Here is a 17,754-nt window from a genome sequence, read left to right on the forward strand (position 1 = left end):
ACTAAATTACAGACAAGTACCTGTATGCATGACAGCAGACATGTTAAAGCATTGATAAAACTTCTGCATGTGTGCACAACCTAATAGGTCATCCCTGTGTATATCAGGAGTAGAACACAACAGGAATTTTGCCTTCTGGCCTTTTTATGTTTAAAGTAAAAAAAAATTTCCTAGCTGAAGGACAGCTCTTTTTTTTAAAAAGTTCTTTGTGGGATACAAATTTCACTGGCATTTATTGCTCGTAGCTGCTGTCAGAGGGAGTTCCAGGGCTTTGACTTGTTGAGGTAAGGATTAGGAGCAGGAGTAGGCCATTTGACCCCCTGAGCCTGCTCCACAGGTCTAGGTTTGTGGCTGATCTACTCCAGTCCTCAACACCTCATCATTGCCAGCTTCACACAATTCTCAACTCAATATTTCAAAAATCTACCTACCTTGGCTGCAAATTCTTTGTGATCGAGCCTCTGTATCTCTGAGGCAGACAAATTCTAGACATTGATTAACCTCTGACAGAAGGCTTTTTTCATCTATTTTTAAAATGTGTCCCCCTACAACTGTGTGCCCTACGATGAGAATCCCCCATGAGTAAGATCATATGATCATAAGAAATAGCAACAGGAGTAGACAGTTTGGCCCCCTCGAGCCTGCTCCATGATTCAGTAGGATCATTGCTGATCTGACGTGTCTAAAATCAGTCATACATTGTAGAAACAGACCCTTTGACCCAATTTGTCCATGCCAACCAGGTTTCCTAACCTGAGCTAGTTCCATTTGTCTGCATTTGGCCCACCGCTGTAAACCTTTCCTATCCATGTACTTGTCTAAATGTCTTTTTAAATGTTTACCTGCCTCTACCACTTCCTCTGGCAGCTCGTTCCATTTGTGCGCACTGCCCTCAGTGTGAAAACGTTGCTCCTCAGGTTTCTTTTAATTCTTTTCTCTCTCCCCTTAAATCTGTGCTCACTAGTTTTGGACTAGCCTATCCTGTGAAAAAGACCTGGCAATTCACCTTATCTCTGCCCCTCAGCCTCCAATGCTCTGGGAGGGGTGGGGTGGGGGGTGGAATCCTAGCCTATCCAACCTTTCCTTATAACTCAGCCTTCCAGTCTCAGTAACATCCTTTGTAAATCCTTTTTTGTACACTTTCCAGTTTAATAACATCTTTCCTATAGCAAGTCGACCAGAATTGTATGCAGTTCTCCACATGTAGCCTTACGAGTGTCTTGTACAGTTATAATATGTCGTACCAACTCCTACACTTTGCACTTGCAAACCACTTTCAAGCAACTATGTACCTGCACGCCTAGGTTTCTGTTCCCCAACGCTCCCCAGGGTCCTAGCATTAACTGTGCAAGTCTAGCCCTGGTTTCACTTACCAAAATGCGTTTATCTGAATTAAACTCCTCCTGACATTCCTCAACCCACTAGCCCAGTTGATCAAGATCCTGTTGTACTCTTGGATAATCTTCACTGTCCACTACACCACCAATTTTTTTGGTGTCATCTGCAAGTTTACTGTCGATGATGATAATGCCATGGAAACGGTGATGGTTTGACTTTCCCCGGTTGGAGATTGTCATTATCCAGTATTTGTGTGGCAGAAATGCTGTTTGCTAATTAACACTTAGGGGAGCCCAAGCCTGGATATTGTCCATGACTTTATGCATATAAGAAAGGACTGCTCCATTATCTGACGAATTTGAATTGGTATCTGTGTATACTTAACTGAGTAGCTAAGGAACATCATCAGTTCCTCTGCCATTATGATTATTTAACTTGACAGCTTTGAATTGAATAAAAGCCCTGTATGAATGTATTCCTTAAATTTAGGATCTTAGCTTGTTAAACTATTGGGGGAACCTGTATGGTTCCTGCCTTTTTATAAGGCTGACTGTAGTTCTGCTGTGGACCTGCAGCTGAGTGAAATTTCCAGGTGTAGCAGTTAGCTGAGGAAAAGGTTGATCCCTTTTATCCTCAATTTTATCTTGGCTCAATGTGCCTACCTGCCTGGACATCTAATGTCTTTGAGACATGGTCCCATCTTGCATGGGATTCTCAGAAATTTTCTAAAACTGTGATGACCGCTTGCGAGAGTGAGAGGAAATATTGTCAATCAGTGGCACCGGGGTCGTCATAAGTTACAGCAACATTCTGGGGCGTTGGGCAGAACAGTAACATCTTGGAGTTGTCACACATGACTAAAAATTCTAATTTTCTTTTTATATCTGCCTTGAATATTCTGTTGAGATTCCTAGAATTGAAAGAGTCTTCGACTAACGAAAATTTAATGAGGTTTTAAAATCATTTGTCTTGAACTTTGTTACTTTTTGCCATTTTCTGTAAAGAATCACATGTTTAAACTACGACAGCTCTTTGCTGCGAAGCTTTTGATACCAAACATCAGCTTTAATTGTCCTTGATGTACTCCAGGATAGTTAGAAGATCCATTTTGGTTTATTTCTTTAATTTGACTGTAATGCAGCTTTTTGTTTACTTCTTGTTATTTTTGGTCATGTAACCTTGAGTGGGAAACTACTCTGTAAATTTTACTTGTGCTTGCTTGAAATGTCTGTATTTTGTCTTCATATTTTCAATTACCATGGCAAGTGGTCAAAAAATGCTGAAAGATTAGTTGTGTCTAAATGCAGTAGTTTGCTAACTTATTTCACATACGCTTTTCAAAAGGTCCTTTTTTTTCTTAAAAAAAAAAGTGCTTCTCCCTTTCTTGCTCCTCTCCACTTTTTTGTTTGAAAAAGAGAATAAACTTGAGCATTAAAACTGCTGGCTAAGTTTGTCCCTGTACAGAGTTGTTTTTGATTGCTTTTGGCTTAGTTCCCACATTAGGAGATTACTTTTTAAAAAGTTCTATTTACTCTGGAACAATGTGATACTTAAGAATTCAGTTTGTCGGAAGTCTCACCTGTGGGTAAGCAGCACAGCTGTTATTATGCAGCGATCATCTAAACTGGAAAATCTCCCACTCCTTTGACAAGTTGCAGCAACTCAATCCTGCTTGGCATCCACTGTGCTGGATTGAAGCAAAGGGGTGGGGGCATAGTTATGGTTTGAGACTGGTTTAACTTGCTTGGCAAATAATTTATTTTGAGAGCTGAAAAATGCAAGATTTCATAGGTCTTGAGTGCTAAAGTTACTCAGAAGATTCCCTCCCTCAGTGTTTAGTGAAATGTCGTTAAAACGGTCACCTCTTTCTCTGCTCAAAAGCAAAGCAATATTTTTTCCTTTAATGATTATGCTTTAATTGTTGACACATTTTGTAATATGAAAAGAAATATGCATTTCTTTGTGTTCGTTGGCAGTGTATGGCAGGATGAGTTTGTTTATTGCATTGTTGATGAATGCTTTCCTCTTTTATTTTCTGCAGGATTCCACTTAAGTGGCACAGTAACTGAACCTGCCACACAGTCGGAACCAGAAACTGTTTGCAATGTTGCTATCAGCTTTGATCGTTGCAAAATTACCTCAGTGACCTGTGGCTGCGGAAACAAAGACATCTTTTATTGCGCGCATGTTGTAGCACTCTCGCTGTACCGGATTCGCAAACCTGATCAGGTCAAGTTGCATCTTCCCATTTCAGAGACACTTTTTCAGATGAACCGAGACCAACTGCAGAAATTTGTTCAGTATTTGATCACAGTACATCACACAGAAGTTCTGCCTACTGCCCAAAAACTAGCCGATGAAATTCTCTCTCTCAACTCCGAAATCAATCAAGTACACGGTAGGTTCAACGCGTTTACCTGGCACTGAGCTTTCTCCTCATTGGTTGAATTTGGATTTTTAGAATGTATTACTGTAACTAGACTGGTTCAGTATTTATTAAAACTAAATCAAATGTATTAAGCAGGCAGATCTAAATCAGTAGAGAGTGATTGTGTCATTTATGATGGTCTTCCATTCTGCACGACGTGAAATATGTACTACTGCAAAATAAATCTGTAGCAAGTCTCCATAGTCTGGATCTAGTGACCTTTTTTGGTGACTTTTTTTTTTGAATACATGAAATCCATGGTGGAACATTTTGCGTAGCCTTTGTTTAGCCATTGTGGTAAAATAGTTGGTATGACCAGAGGGTTGCTGATAAGATTTTTGTGTGCTTGAAAATATTCTATTGTTTAACTTATTTCTTGCTAATTGCTTTCTACTTTCCTCCTGAAGTATTCTGTTCTTTCTTTGGTCATTCATACATTCCAAAGAAGGATCATACTGGAATCAAAAAAAAAAAAGTTTTTCTCTCTCCAACTGCTGCCTGACCTTCTGAGTTTCTCCAACACTTCGATTTAAAAGTTACTTCTGTTTTTTACTCAACTTCTTTTTAAAATATTTTTGTCTTTTGATTTCTGAAGTTAATTTATGTCCCATCCTTCCAGTTCTGATGGTTTTTTTTTTGGTTTGTCTTTGGCTCCTGTCATGATCTGAATTAAAAATGACTTTTAGAAAAGCACCAAAGCAATTTGCCAAGAATTCCTGGTGTCAGGCTTCTTTCTTATCGCTATTGCTCAGCAGAAAAGACCAAGGCTTGGATGAATCTTTCAACATTTTGCAGTTGACTCTGGCATTTTTCCAAGGACCTTTGTCAGTTGTGTGCAGCATTCTTGCCATTTTTGGCAATTTGTTTTGTTTGCTTTTCAGGAATGTGAAATTGTTTTTCAGAGATGGAGACAAAATAAACTTATTTCCCAATTCCTCCCTTCTTCAGTCTCTTTTCCATTGCTTTGTCTTTCCAACAGAGAGAATGGACCATTCTATATCCATAAGATGAAATTGGTCCTGTTTCCCTCCCAAAATATGATTTGTGTACCTCATTTGCGAAACGTGTTACCAACTTGCTGTGCTCTTGTACAAAGTGCAGGCATAGAGAACTCAGTCTCCAGGTCCTGTGACTAAGTAATCTACCAATTTTTACTGCTGGAATTACAGGGTTCATATTTTCTTTTTGCCTGCCATGCTTCCGCTGAAACTCATCTATTTCTTTCACTCTGTTAATATTAGAACTGAATTTAATTTGCTACAGATTTAAAAGTTTTCTTCTTTGGATGAAGGTGCCCCTGATCCAACAGCAGGAGCCAGCATTGATGATGAAAACTGTTGGCACTTGGATGAGGAACAGGTTCAGGAACAGGTTAAACTCTTCCTTTCCCAGGGCGGTTACCATGGATCTGGAAAACAGCTGAACTTGTTGTTTGCAAAGGTATGGATTTTTAACTTGTCCCTCACCCTGTAGCTGATGTGAATGTATGACCTGCAAACCTCAGATCAATGCCAAAACTGACAGTGACAAGAAGTTAATCAAACTATAGACCTGATGAGGTGAAGAAGTAAAATAATCTGAGCCTAAAATATTAATGTCATCAACTGTATCAAAGCTGGTGCATTGATAATTTGTTATTCTGATTTGGCTTGTTTCTTTTTAAGGTCTTTTGTAAGTTTTTAGTTTAAAGGTGCCTTGGAGCTCCATCATTGATTTTTAACACAATGGATTTGGCTTGTTGAAATGCTGAAAGAAGCAGATTCTTTGCGTAGGAGTCTACAAAATGCTGTAGATTATATAAAGGTGACCCCTTGAAGTCATTGCAGACTGTTTCATAAAATAGCTCCTGATTTTGTTTTCGAGGATAGCATCTCTTGGTCTGTGATAAATGCTATCTTATCGGTGTCAATTTCTTTAGAAGCAATAGAAGCAAATAGCTTATCATAGAATTTCATAAGACCATTCTTTTTAATGCATCTACACTGTAGTGCAGGGATGTTGGACAGGACAATATAACCATATGGTACAGCTCAAATTGAGTCAGGTATTTCCATGCACGTTGTGACTTGGTGTGATGAATTTTAAATATGAAGGCTATACTTTGTCAATTTCTGAAATATAAATGGCGTCATAACTTCCTTTCCTATATTTTGCTTACAAGTAGTCCAAAACTGCAGTATAAATATACCAATCCTGCCAACCAAGCAGGGAGTCATGTTCAAATGGAGTGCAGATCAGAATTAAGAACTGAAGTAGTTGTCAACTTATTTTCACGCATCTACTGTTATGTGAGCCTAACTGTCCGCCAGAAATACAGGATTACTGAATTCTCCTTTACATTTTGATTATTGTGTGTTGGAAATGGGCCTCAATGAATATCTCTTTGGAGGAGAAATATCTAATTGGAAGTTCAAGCAATTAGGTTAAATACTTAAGTTAACATTCAAAATAAATGTTTAGGTCTGCCACATTTGTATCCATGTACCATGGTCTTCTCCACAGCTGTAGCATTTGGTTAAAATGGGTTTTTACGTTGCAAAATCTTTCAGATTTAAAGCATTAGAAATTGCAAACTACAGCACATTGGAATGGTGGAGTTTGAATTAGCAATACAATTTTCCCCTGGGCCAACCCATATGCTGAGTTTTTGTCTCAGCAGTGCTGATATGGTGAAGTGTCAAATAAAAGAAAAGCTGGTCCTGTAGTAGAAGAGGGATTGGCAAGATAACCTGTCTTTACCCTTCCATTGGCAGAAACCTGGCTTCATGTTGGTTACTGGACCTCCTGGGTTTTAAAATAGACCCATAATGACAGTTACAAGCAAGAAAAGCTGTCGTTTATTATTTGTTTCATAAGTAATAAGCATCACACTCAAATCCAGTTTGCAATCATATGGTGTACTATATATTTTCCCTCTTATTGATGCCCTGAGGGTACATGCAGCAGCTGTCCTCTTAAGTCAAATGGTGAATGTTGATTGGCTAATTAGCGGTGGGAACATTGACGCTCATTTGAAGTAGATGAAGAAATATACAGCAGAGAAATGACCATTTGGCTCAAATAATGTGTGCCAGGATTTACTTTTTATAAAAGGAATTGTTCTAATCACAATTAAGAACCCTGCCTTCATATCCTTACAATCTGTTCCCTTCACACATCTACCCTAATATAAGCTGAAAAGTTGACCTAATTTATTATGCCCACCAGTGCTGGAAATTAAATCCACAGCCTCTTAATTTTTGCCTGAATTTTTTGACTGAATTTTTGAGACCATTTCCTGGCCCTGACCCCAAAGGGTTTCCGTAATACCCATTCACTTAATTTTATGAGAGGCAGCTAATGAGTAGTTTGCTTTCATGTCAAAATAGATGTAGTAGGCGGGCAGTGGAAGGAGGAGTCAACACAGGCTGTCACTGGGGCTGTAGTGGGAGTCCATCAGCCGTGGCAGAAACCCAAAAGGGAGAGCCAGAAGGAGAACATGAAAGGGGCTGGAGTCACAATCCCCTGCATTCTCTGAGCCTGCTGTAGTGATAGAGGTCTCTACCTACGTCTAGCCATGGGCTTGTTCTTGTTTTCTGGTCATTTTCCAATCTTCTGTAAAGCTGGAGCTGCTAGTTATTCCCACTCTGCACTCGCCTTTTATAAACAGGAGAGTCACAAACACCCCAGAGGTCCTGGGTGACTCTAGGAAAATTGCAGCCTCCCCACCAAAATCACCTCACTCATAAAACAGAGCTACAGATGCTGAAGATCTGAAAAAAATGAAACAAAAGTTGGAGAACCTCAGCAGGTCTGGCAGCAGCTATGGAGAGAAAGAGTTAATGCTGACTCAACGTTAACTCTTGTTTCTCTCTCTACAGGCCTGCTGAGTTTCTCAGTCATAGAAATGTACAGCACAGAAACAAACACTTTGGTCCATATTGTCCATGCTTACCAGGCATCCTAAATTAATCTAGTCCCATCTGCCAGCATTTGGCCCCTCTTAAACCCTTCATGTTCATAGACCCATCCAGGTGCCTTTTTGAATGGTTCTTGTACCAGCCTCCACCACTTCCTCTGGCAGTTCATTCTGTATAAGCACCACACTCTGCATGAAAATGTTGCCCCTTAGATCCCATTTAAATCTTTCCCCTCTCACCTTAAACCTATGCCCTTTATTTTTGGACTCTATTTTTCCCCAGGGTACAGGACCTTGACTATTCAGAGATAGCAAGAACTATTCATGCTCCTCATGATTTTATAAACGTCTATTAGGTCACCTCTTAGCCTCCTCTGCTCCGGAGAAAATAGCTCAGCCTATTCAGCCTCTCCCTATAACTCAAACCCTCCAACCCTACCAACATCCTTGTGAATCTTTTTTTCAACCCTGTTAAGTTCAGCAATATGTTTGCTAAAGCAGGAAGACCAGAATTGAGCTCTTACTCTTAAAAATGGCTTCACCAATGTCCTGTACAGTTGCAACATGACGTACTCTATGTATTGACCAATGAAAGCAAGTGTGCCAAATGCTGCCTTCGCCACCCTATATCCCTTTGTTAGGTAACATTCCCCAGCGTCCTACCATTAACCGTACAAGTCCTACTCTGATTTGACTTGCTGAAATACAGCACCTCACATTTATCTCAACTGAACTCCATCTGCCACTTTTCGGCCCATTGGTCCATCTGATCAAGATCCCGTTGTACTCTGAGATAATCACCTTCACTGCCCCTACACCACCAATTTTGGTGTCATCATTACCATGCCTCCTATATTCATAGCCAAATCATTTCTAGAAATGAGGAAAAGCAGCAGACCCAGCACTAATCCTTGCAGCGCACTGCTGGTCACAGGCCTCCAGTCCAAAAAAAACAACCCTTCGCCACCCCCCTCTGTCTCATACTGTCAAACCAGTTTTGTATCCAGTGGCTAGCTCTCCGTGGATCTCGTGTGATCTGATATTACTAACCAGTCTACCATGCAGAGCTTTTGTTGAATGCCTAGCTGAAGTCCACATAAATGGCATCTACCGCTCTACCTTCTCCTTCAGCAATTGCTGTTTTTGCACCGAATCACCTCGCTTAATTGGCTTTTGCCCTGTAATGGGTGGATGGCCAGCAACATTCCTTTGTTCAAAATATCTTCCTTTTAGATATTTTTAATCAACCTGTGTAGATGTGTTACGACAAACCTCTGGAAGGGACTTTGAACCTGGGCCTGTGGCATCTTGGTTTTTAAGCTTGCACCTACTGTCTGTCCTTTTAGACCACTCAACTACTAGAAGCTGTCTTTTCAAAATTATGAAAGGATGAAACAATGTGTAATGCCCTTCCCAAGGGTTGTCAGAGATGAGTAATAAATACTGGCCCAATCGCTGGTGCCATAAAAGGGAAACAACCAAATTCTATTAGGTCATTCTATAATCTGTTGTAATATGACATAAAAATACTCCAGTCTCTTTCGTATTTCCTCTCAAGAACATCTTAATGAATCTGTACTGCACCCTTTCTAAAACCTTCATACCTTTTCTGTGATGTTTTTAGTCTGATATTGCATTCAGCATCCTCCGTGCAGATTTTGTTAAGATTTAATGTCAGTTCCTCATTATTGGCTTGGTTTTCATATTCTGTCCCTCGATAGAAGTTATAGTTCTTGTTCTGTTCCCTTATCTACTTGGGATAATGCATTCAATGCTTCAAAATTGCTCTGCTGTTTCACAGCATCTACCTTCCTTTCATTAGTTAACTGCCTTTTTAAACCAAAACGCTTTATGCCAGCTGACTGCCTTTTTTAACTCCTGTCTTGTCAATATCCCTAAACAAGTTCTTTCAGTCTTAGTCGTATTTGCATGTTTGGCACCACTCCCTCTGGGACTATGTCCAAATTGTTTGATGGGTGCAGTGAACAGAACACGACTCTTAAGCGATACCACTTCCCACTCATAACTACTCTTAAAAATCACCTTTAACTCCTTTTCTGTCTTGACCAAGTTTTAAACTGGTTTTCTATCCTTGCTTAATTCTTAGCCTCTGTCATAATCTTCCAAATGCTACCTTGACAAAGTCTTTGCAAACGTTTGTGCAATGCATCCATCACCTTTTCCCAAATATATCATGTCTCCTATTTCTCAAGAATTTTGAGCATAATCGTCCCGTAAAATCCCTGCTGATTGCATCAGTTTTCGCCGTAAATAACATATGGTAGTTACATATGAAATGAAAGAGACTCAAAAGTTATTAAGCAAAGTATAGGTAAACTGGTCTGCAAATGCTTACATTAGGTCAGTCTCCCCTACTTTGTTTTAAAAAAAAAAGCTTGTACGACATTGGCCATTCTTAAATTTCCTGGTGGACATTCACAGTCATTTGAACCCAGAAGTGTGGTGTATAATGTTACATTTACAATTTTCTCCCTCAGCCCTTTCACAATCATAATCCATTTAAAGTTTTCTATATCATAATTTCTGGTCTCCCTCTCAACGCTTTTAGCATTCCACTTTATAGCTGTGCTCAGTGACCAGTGTTTGTGTGTTTGTTGGGATTGGGGAGCTATTTAGCTGACTGCTTCTTTTAATCATTGTACAGCAGTCCACAAACCCTTTTTAATTTGAGCAGGTATTCATAAATGTATGCAAAATAGTTCAAATGTTCTTGTAAATTACCATATTTTTCCTGATGAGTCAAAGCAGCCATGTATATTCCCACATCTTGTCCGATCCAAACTTTATGCTCATATATTTATGGAGGACTGTTTCTTTATGTCTGATCTTGACAATCTGCAGTATAAAATGGATGAAAACCTATTCAGTCATAGAATCATAGAATCCCTACAGTGTGGAAACAGGCCCTTCAGCCCAACAAGTTCACACCAACCCTCTGGGCATCCCACCCAGACCCAACCCCCTATAACCCATCTAATCTACACACCCCTGAACACTATGGGCAATTTAGCATGGCCTGTACACCTAACCTGCACATCTTTGGACTGTGGGAGGAAACCAGAGCACCCGGAGGAAACTCACGCAGGCACTGGGAGAATGTGCAACCTCCATACAGACAGTCGCCCGAGGCTGGAATCAAACCTGCGTCCCTGGCGCTGTGAGGCAGCAGTATTAACCACTGAGCCACCATGCTGCCCAAGTCTGAAACACTTGCATCCAGGGTAACTTTCTCAGTCCCTTTGGATCAAGGTTGATGATCTTCCACTCTGGCATGGTGGGCTTGCTCATTGCACCAGTAGTGCCAGTGGCTTCTTTATTTGTTTCACCATGACAATGTTAGACGAGTGGTTAATTGTTATTGAGGAAATAACTGGTCAAAGATCATTTTGTTTTGGCATTCACTATAAATGTTTGTGGCTACCGAAATAACTAAGCAATTAAATTGATAGATTTTTATTTTCTTCCTTGGTTGAAACTGTTTAGCAGACCTGATGGCCCACATAGGAAATTGTCTCTGCAAATACATTTTCAATAAATGCATACCTTGACAGATATTTAATAAATGGTCCATGATGTCTGCAACTTGTTCTTTTAATAAATTGTCTTGTTTTGGCAGGTGCGGGAGATGTTAAAGATGAGGGATTCAAATGGTGCTCGAATGTTAACATTAATAACAGAACAATTTATGGCCGACCCCCGTCTTTCTTTGTGGAGGCAACAAGGAACAGCCATGACTGATAAGTATAGACAACTCTGGGATGAACTAGGTAAATAAGTTCTGTTTAAAAAAAAAAAAAAAGCTGTCTCATAAATTTTTGAAAGAGTTCTATAGTGGAGGCTTAGGTTCTTCTTATCACTTGTACCTTCTGCCATATTTAGAAACATGGCAAATATTCTAATAGTTAAAACTTAGGTCTTGTTGGCAATCAAAGTGAAAATTTTTGTCCTGTCTCTGAAGAAGTTAGACAGTATTAAACTTTCAATTAACACTGATTTAGTTAGGTTAAAGTTAGAATCTTTGTCTCTTTGTCTATTGTCTACCAAGTGGGTTGTAAATTCTGTATACTGTCTGCCAAGTGAAGCAAAGAAACTGTGGAATGCTTGTTACTACACATATGCTGTTCCTTGGAAAAAAAAACACCTAACTGATAAATTAAAAATACTTCCAGCTGAAATCTTACTGTGATCATGGTTGTGGTTAAACATGGTTAACTTTAAAACTTCTGTCCGATTTGTTCATAAATCAGCTTATCAGAAAGTATTCCACAGTTGCTGCTTGCTACGAATGTTTGAAAACTTGTTGCCTGAGTTTTATGGTAGATTAAGAATGAGAAAGAAATATAATTGTTGCGTTGCAAATAAGTGTCACTTTCTACAGCGAAAAGCAACCTTGAATGAAGAGTTAAAACTAGTATGCAAATGCTTGAAATTTTAAGTAAAAACAAGTTTCTGATCAGAGCAATTTTTTCAGGTGTTGGCCTCTCCTCTGAAAGATTTTCAAGAACTTGTGATCTTCTCTGTTACATAGTCTAATCTAGGATGCTATTCAGTTTGCAGACATCTCTTTTAATCAATTCTCTGATGCAACAATATCATTTACAAAAAAATTGAAGTCACCTGATGCTCATATTTTGTTTCTTTTAGTTGATTGGTTTTGACCAACTTTCAGTTTGGTTAATCTTAATTTCATTTGAAGATCAGGAGTCTAGATAGAAGCACAGTGGACATGGATGTAAACGAGTACAGTATTTTGACAGGTCGCAAACGTTTGAGTTAAGACCATAATAAATAGGAGCAGAAATTAGGTCATTCAGCCCATCGAATATTCTCCACCATTCAATCATGGCTGGTAAGTTTCTCAACCCCATTCTCCCACTTTCTCCCCGTTACTCTTGATTCCCTTGGCAATCAAGAACCTATCTATCTCAATGACCTGGCCTCCACAGCCTTCTGAGGCAGTGAATTCCATAGGTACACCACTCTTTGGCTGAAGACGTTTCTCCTTGTCTCTGTTCTAAAAGGTCTTCCCTTTACTCTAAGGCTGTGCCCTCGGGTCCTAGTCTTTCCTACCAATGGAAACATCTTCCCAACATCCACCCTGTCCAGGCCATTCAGTATTCTATAAGTTTCAATTAGATCCCCCCTCATCCTTCTAAATTCCATCGAGTATAGACCCAGAGTCCTCAAACGTTCCTCGTATGTTAAGCTTCTCATTCCTGAGACCATTCTGGTAAACCCGTACCAGGGCCAGTACATCCATCCTGAGATGTGGGGCCCAAAACTGCACACAATACTCCAAATGTGGCCTGACCAGAGCCTTATAGAGCCTCGGAAGTACATTCCTGCTTTTATATTCAAGTCCTCTCAAAATAAATGCCAGCATTGCATTTGTCTTCCTGACTACTGACTCAACCTGCAAGTTTACCTTGAGAGAATCTTGGACTAGAACTCCCAAGTCTCTCTTCACTTCAGACTTCTGAATTTTCTCCCCATTTAGAAAATAGTCCATACTTTTATTCTTCTTAGCAAAGTGCATGACCTCCCACTTTCCCACGTTATACTCCATCTGCCACTTCTTTGCCCACTCTCCTAACCTGTCTAAATCCTTCTGCAGCCTCCCTGCATCCTCGATACTACCTGTCCCTCTACCTATCTTTGTATCGTCTGCAAACTTAGCCAGAATACTCTCCATTCCTTCATCTAGATCTTTAATGTATAAAGTGAAAAGTTGTGGTCCCAATACTGACCCTTGTGGAACGCCACATGCCACCGGCTGCCATCCTGAGATAGACCCTTTTATCTCCACTCTCTGCTTTCTGCCAGACAGCCAATCTTCTATCCATGCTAGCACCTTGCCTCTAACATCATGGGTCCTTATCTTACTCGGCAGTCTCACGTGTGGTACTTTATCAAAGGCCTTGGATATATCTGCTGGAGAAATCAGGAAAAAGGGGGCATGATCGTAAAACTTAGATCTAGATCATCAAAGCATCGCTTCAAGATGCACCTTTTGGCAGAAAGGGTCTTGGGAATCTCTGATAATCTTGCCCAAAATGTCATAGTTATCAGATAATTCGAAATTTTCAAGATTGCAATGAATAGCTTTTTGTTCTGTTAGTATATTGAGGGAAGTGGATTAAAGGTAACTAAATGAAGCAGGGTACAAATCATCCATAAGCCAGTTGAATGGTGGAACAGGCTAAATACCAACTCCTGTTCTCAAGTTCCTATGTAATAGTGGATGGAGGGAAGAAATATTTGCTGGTTTTAACTTAGAATTTTCATTTCATTCTTTACCAGCTGATTAGCAAAATGATGAGCTTGAATAAAATAAAAAAAATTAAAGTACTCACCATTGACTGAAGTACCATTCCATTAAAACTTACTTTATATGTAAAAGTGGCTATGGCAATATTACTTAAGTTAGGCATTAACCAAGGAATTATCTCAGGTTATGCACAGTTCAGACATCCCCACCTTTGGGAGATTTCAAGATTTATTGTGACTACTTGCATTTGTTTTCTGTTTTTACATCTTTGATATTTCTGTATGTATCTCTTATGTTTCACAATTTATTATCATTTTTTAAAGAATTTGAAACAAGTTTTTCTTTGTTTAAAGTGTATGTGTATGAATTCTTTTGTTCACTCAAGTCATGGGCACTGCAGACTGACCAGCATTTATTGTTTGTCCCTAGAAGCCCTTGAGAAGGTGATGGTCAGCTGCCTCCTTGAACTGCTGCAATCCATGTGCAGTGGGTTGATGCACTATGCTGTTAGGGAGGGATTTCCAGGACTTTGACCCACCAATAGATTTCCACCTCAGGATGGTGAATGGTTTAGAGGGGAACTTGTATGTGATGGTGTTCCTCTGGATTTGCTGACCTTGTCCTTCTAGATGCAAGTGGTTATGGGTTTGGAAGATGCTGTATAAGGAACTTTGCATTTTTGCAGTGCACGTTGTTGCTGCTGAGCATTTGTGGTGGAGAGTGTGGACAGTCGTGGATATGGTAGCAAAATGTGGATTGCTTCATTCTGGATGGTGTGAAGCTGCTTGAGTTTTGCTGGATTGGTGCAGCTGCAGGAAGTGGGGAGATTTCTCTCACACCCAACTTGTATCTTGTAGATGGCAGGCAGGCTTTGGGGAGCTAGAAGCTGAGTTACTCGCCACATTATTCCTAGCTTCTAATCTGGTCTTGTAGCCACTGATTATGTGGCATTTCCAGTTGAGTTTCAGGTCGATGGTAATGCCCAGAATGTTGATAGTGGGAGATTGTGATGGTAACACTATTGTACGTCAAGAGGCAGTGGTTAGATTCTCTCTCTTTTTGGGGATAGTCATTGCCTGGCATTTGTTGAGGTGTACGTGACTTGCCATTTGACAATATCCAAGCTTGGGCTGACAAGACCTTGCTGCGTTTGAACATGGACTGCTTCGGTATCTGAGGAATCATGTATGGTGCTGAATATTGTGCAATCATCATTAACATCCCCACTTTTGACCTTATGATGGAGGGAAGTTCATTGAAGCGACTGAAGATGGTTTGGCTTAGGACTCTATCCTGAGGAACTCCGAGCAGAGATGTCCTGGAACTGAAATGACTGACCTCTAACAGCCACAACCAACTTCCTATATGCTAGGTATGACTCCAAGCATCAAAGTTGTGTAACGCCTAGGTCTCCTTCCCTTTTTGAATAAAGAATAGATAATTATACACTAGTTAGCTAATATCTGTCATTGGAAAAATAGTGGCATCTGTTAAAGGGTGTAAAAGCACAGTATTTAGCAGCACAGTATAATCAAGCAGAGTTATTACGGTTTCATGAACAGTATGCCTGATAAACTTATTACAGTTTTTTTGAGAAGGTAACAAACAGGATAGATAAAGAGGAACCATTAGTTGTAATATAGGGACCCGAATGGCAACTTTTTCTCAGAGGGTGGTTCATATATGAAATGAACTGCCAGAGGAAGTGGTACATGCAGGTACAGTTAAAACATTTGGACAGGTACATGAATGTGAAAGCTTTAGAGGGATATGGGCCAAACACTGGCAAGTAGGAATAGTTTAGTTTGGGAAACTTGGTTGGCACAAGACCAAAAGGTCTTTTCCTGTGCTGTATGACTCTGACTGTATAAAAAGCTTTCATTAAGGTACTGCACAGAAGGCTAATATTAAAGATAGGAGCCCATACTGTTGGGGTATTACACTAGCACAGTTGGAGGATTGGCTAATTAATTGAAGACTGAGTTGGGACAATGAGGGCATTTTAAAGATGGAAAACTTTATCACTGTTGGGACCACAATTATTTGCGGTGGCTCCGTGGTTAGCACTGCTGCCTCACGGTGCCAGGGACCCAGGTTCGCTTCCACCCTCTGGCGACTGTCTGTGTGGAGTTTGCACATTCTCCTAGTGTCTGCGTGGGTTTCCTCCCACAGCCCAAAGATGTGCAGGCCAGGTGGATTGGCCATGCGAAATTGTCCATAGTGTTCAGGGATGTGTAGATTAGGTGCGTTATAGGGGGATGGGTCTAGATGGGACTCTCTGAAGGTTGGTGTGGACTTGTTGAGCCGAAGGGCCTGTTTCCACATTGAAATTGAAATTGAAATCCATACAATCAGTTGAATAATGGAAATGAATGTACTGTTGCCAGATTAGCAGATGACACAATAAATGGGAAGGCAAGTAATGAGGATGACATAAGGGGTATATAGAGGGATACAGACAGGTTAAATGAGAAGGCAAAAACTTGGCAGATGGAATATAATGTGGGGAAAAAGTGATATGCACTTTGGCAGGAAGAATAGAACTGCTGAACATTATTAAAATGGAGAAAGACTGAAGCAGACTGGGATTTTGGGGTTTTGGTGCACCAATTATAAAAAGCTAGCATCTAAGTTCGGGAATCAGGATGGCAAATGAACTGTGGACTTTATTTTAAAGTGAATGGAGTATAAAAATAGGGAGGTCTTCTCAAATTAAATGAGGCACTAATCAGACTACAGCTAGAATATTATGAACTATGTTAGTCCCCTTGTCTTAGGGAAATCATATACTGGCATTGGAGGCAGTCCAGAGAAGGCTAACTAGGTTGATTCTGGGTGTGGAACGATTTTGCTATGAGGAGAGGTTGAGTAGGTTGGGCCTGTAGTCATTGGAGTTTAGGAAAATGAGAGGTGACCTTCTTGAAACATAGCCTTCTGATGGGTCCTTGACCAGAGATATAGAGAGATGGTTTTCTCTTGTGGGAGAATCCAGGACCAGAGGAAATATCTCAGAATAAGGTGTTCCCCATTTAAAACAAATGAGGAATTTCTTCTCTGGTTGGTGAATCTGTGGAATAACTTAGCACAGAGGCTATAACTTACTGAGTATATTCAGTGCTGAGACAGATTTCATTCAGGGAACCATGCCTTATGAAAAGAAAGCAAGAAAATGGAGCTGAGGATTATCAAATCAGCAATGATTGTGTTGAATGGAGGAGTAGACTTGATGGGCTGATTGACTGACTTCTGCTTTTATGTCTTTGTAGTCTTAGGTTCTGTCACTGTGCCACAAGACCCTGCAGTTTGCACAGAGGCTCAAGAACCAGGAGAGTTAGTCATTAGTGGGCTTGGGAGGGTCTTATGTGAATGGGACCAGAAGTATGAAAGAAGCATCCAAGGCAAGGCAGGCTAAAAGTAGAGGGCATGGCGGAGTGATGTGGAAAGGACCTGGTCTTCTGGGTGTGGTTGGGATAGTTAAGGTTAGAAAATGAGGAACTTTAAAACAGTGGCAGTACTGTCTGTATATGTTGATTCATCCCAGGATGTAGGCTGGCAGACTGCTTAAAAGGCTTTGAGCTCCCCTTCAACGTTAAGCCAATGGTAAGTAATCCTGGATCATTATTCTTAAAAGGAGGGGTAAGCTGAGCCTGCAAGTTGAACCATGTCCCAAAGAGTGGCATGTGAATATCAAGAAAGTGTTAAAGCAAAAAATGTCATTTCTTTTCATAATAAAGGCAACGTGCCTAATTTCTATTAATGTCTGCCAATTATGAGGCATGCTGGTACATTAAAGCTCTGAGT

The 17,754-nt window shown here is 40.2% G+C and overlaps 1 protein-coding gene across 1 annotated transcript in view; it reads left to right on the forward strand.

The window, feature by feature from the left end:
• Positions 1-17,754, forward strand: part of LOC109935539 (zinc finger SWIM domain-containing protein 6) — a 186,902-nt gene that overhangs the window by 98,166 nt on the left and 70,982 nt on the right. The window contains exons 2-4 of the mRNA XM_048602643.1: positions 3,380-3,736; positions 5,058-5,206; positions 11,302-11,452. Of these exons, the coding sequence (XP_048458600.1) occupies positions 3,380-3,736; positions 5,058-5,206; positions 11,302-11,452 (657 nt within the window). The remainder of the gene's footprint in view (positions 1-3,379; positions 3,737-5,057; positions 5,207-11,301; positions 11,453-17,754) is intronic.

The sequence above is a fragment of the Rhincodon typus genome, chromosome 1 (assembly GCF_021869965.1).
Source record: "Rhincodon typus isolate 14 chromosome 1, sRhiTyp1.1, whole genome shotgun sequence".
Lineage (NCBI taxonomy): Eukaryota > Metazoa > Chordata > Chondrichthyes > Orectolobiformes > Rhincodontidae > Rhincodon > Rhincodon typus.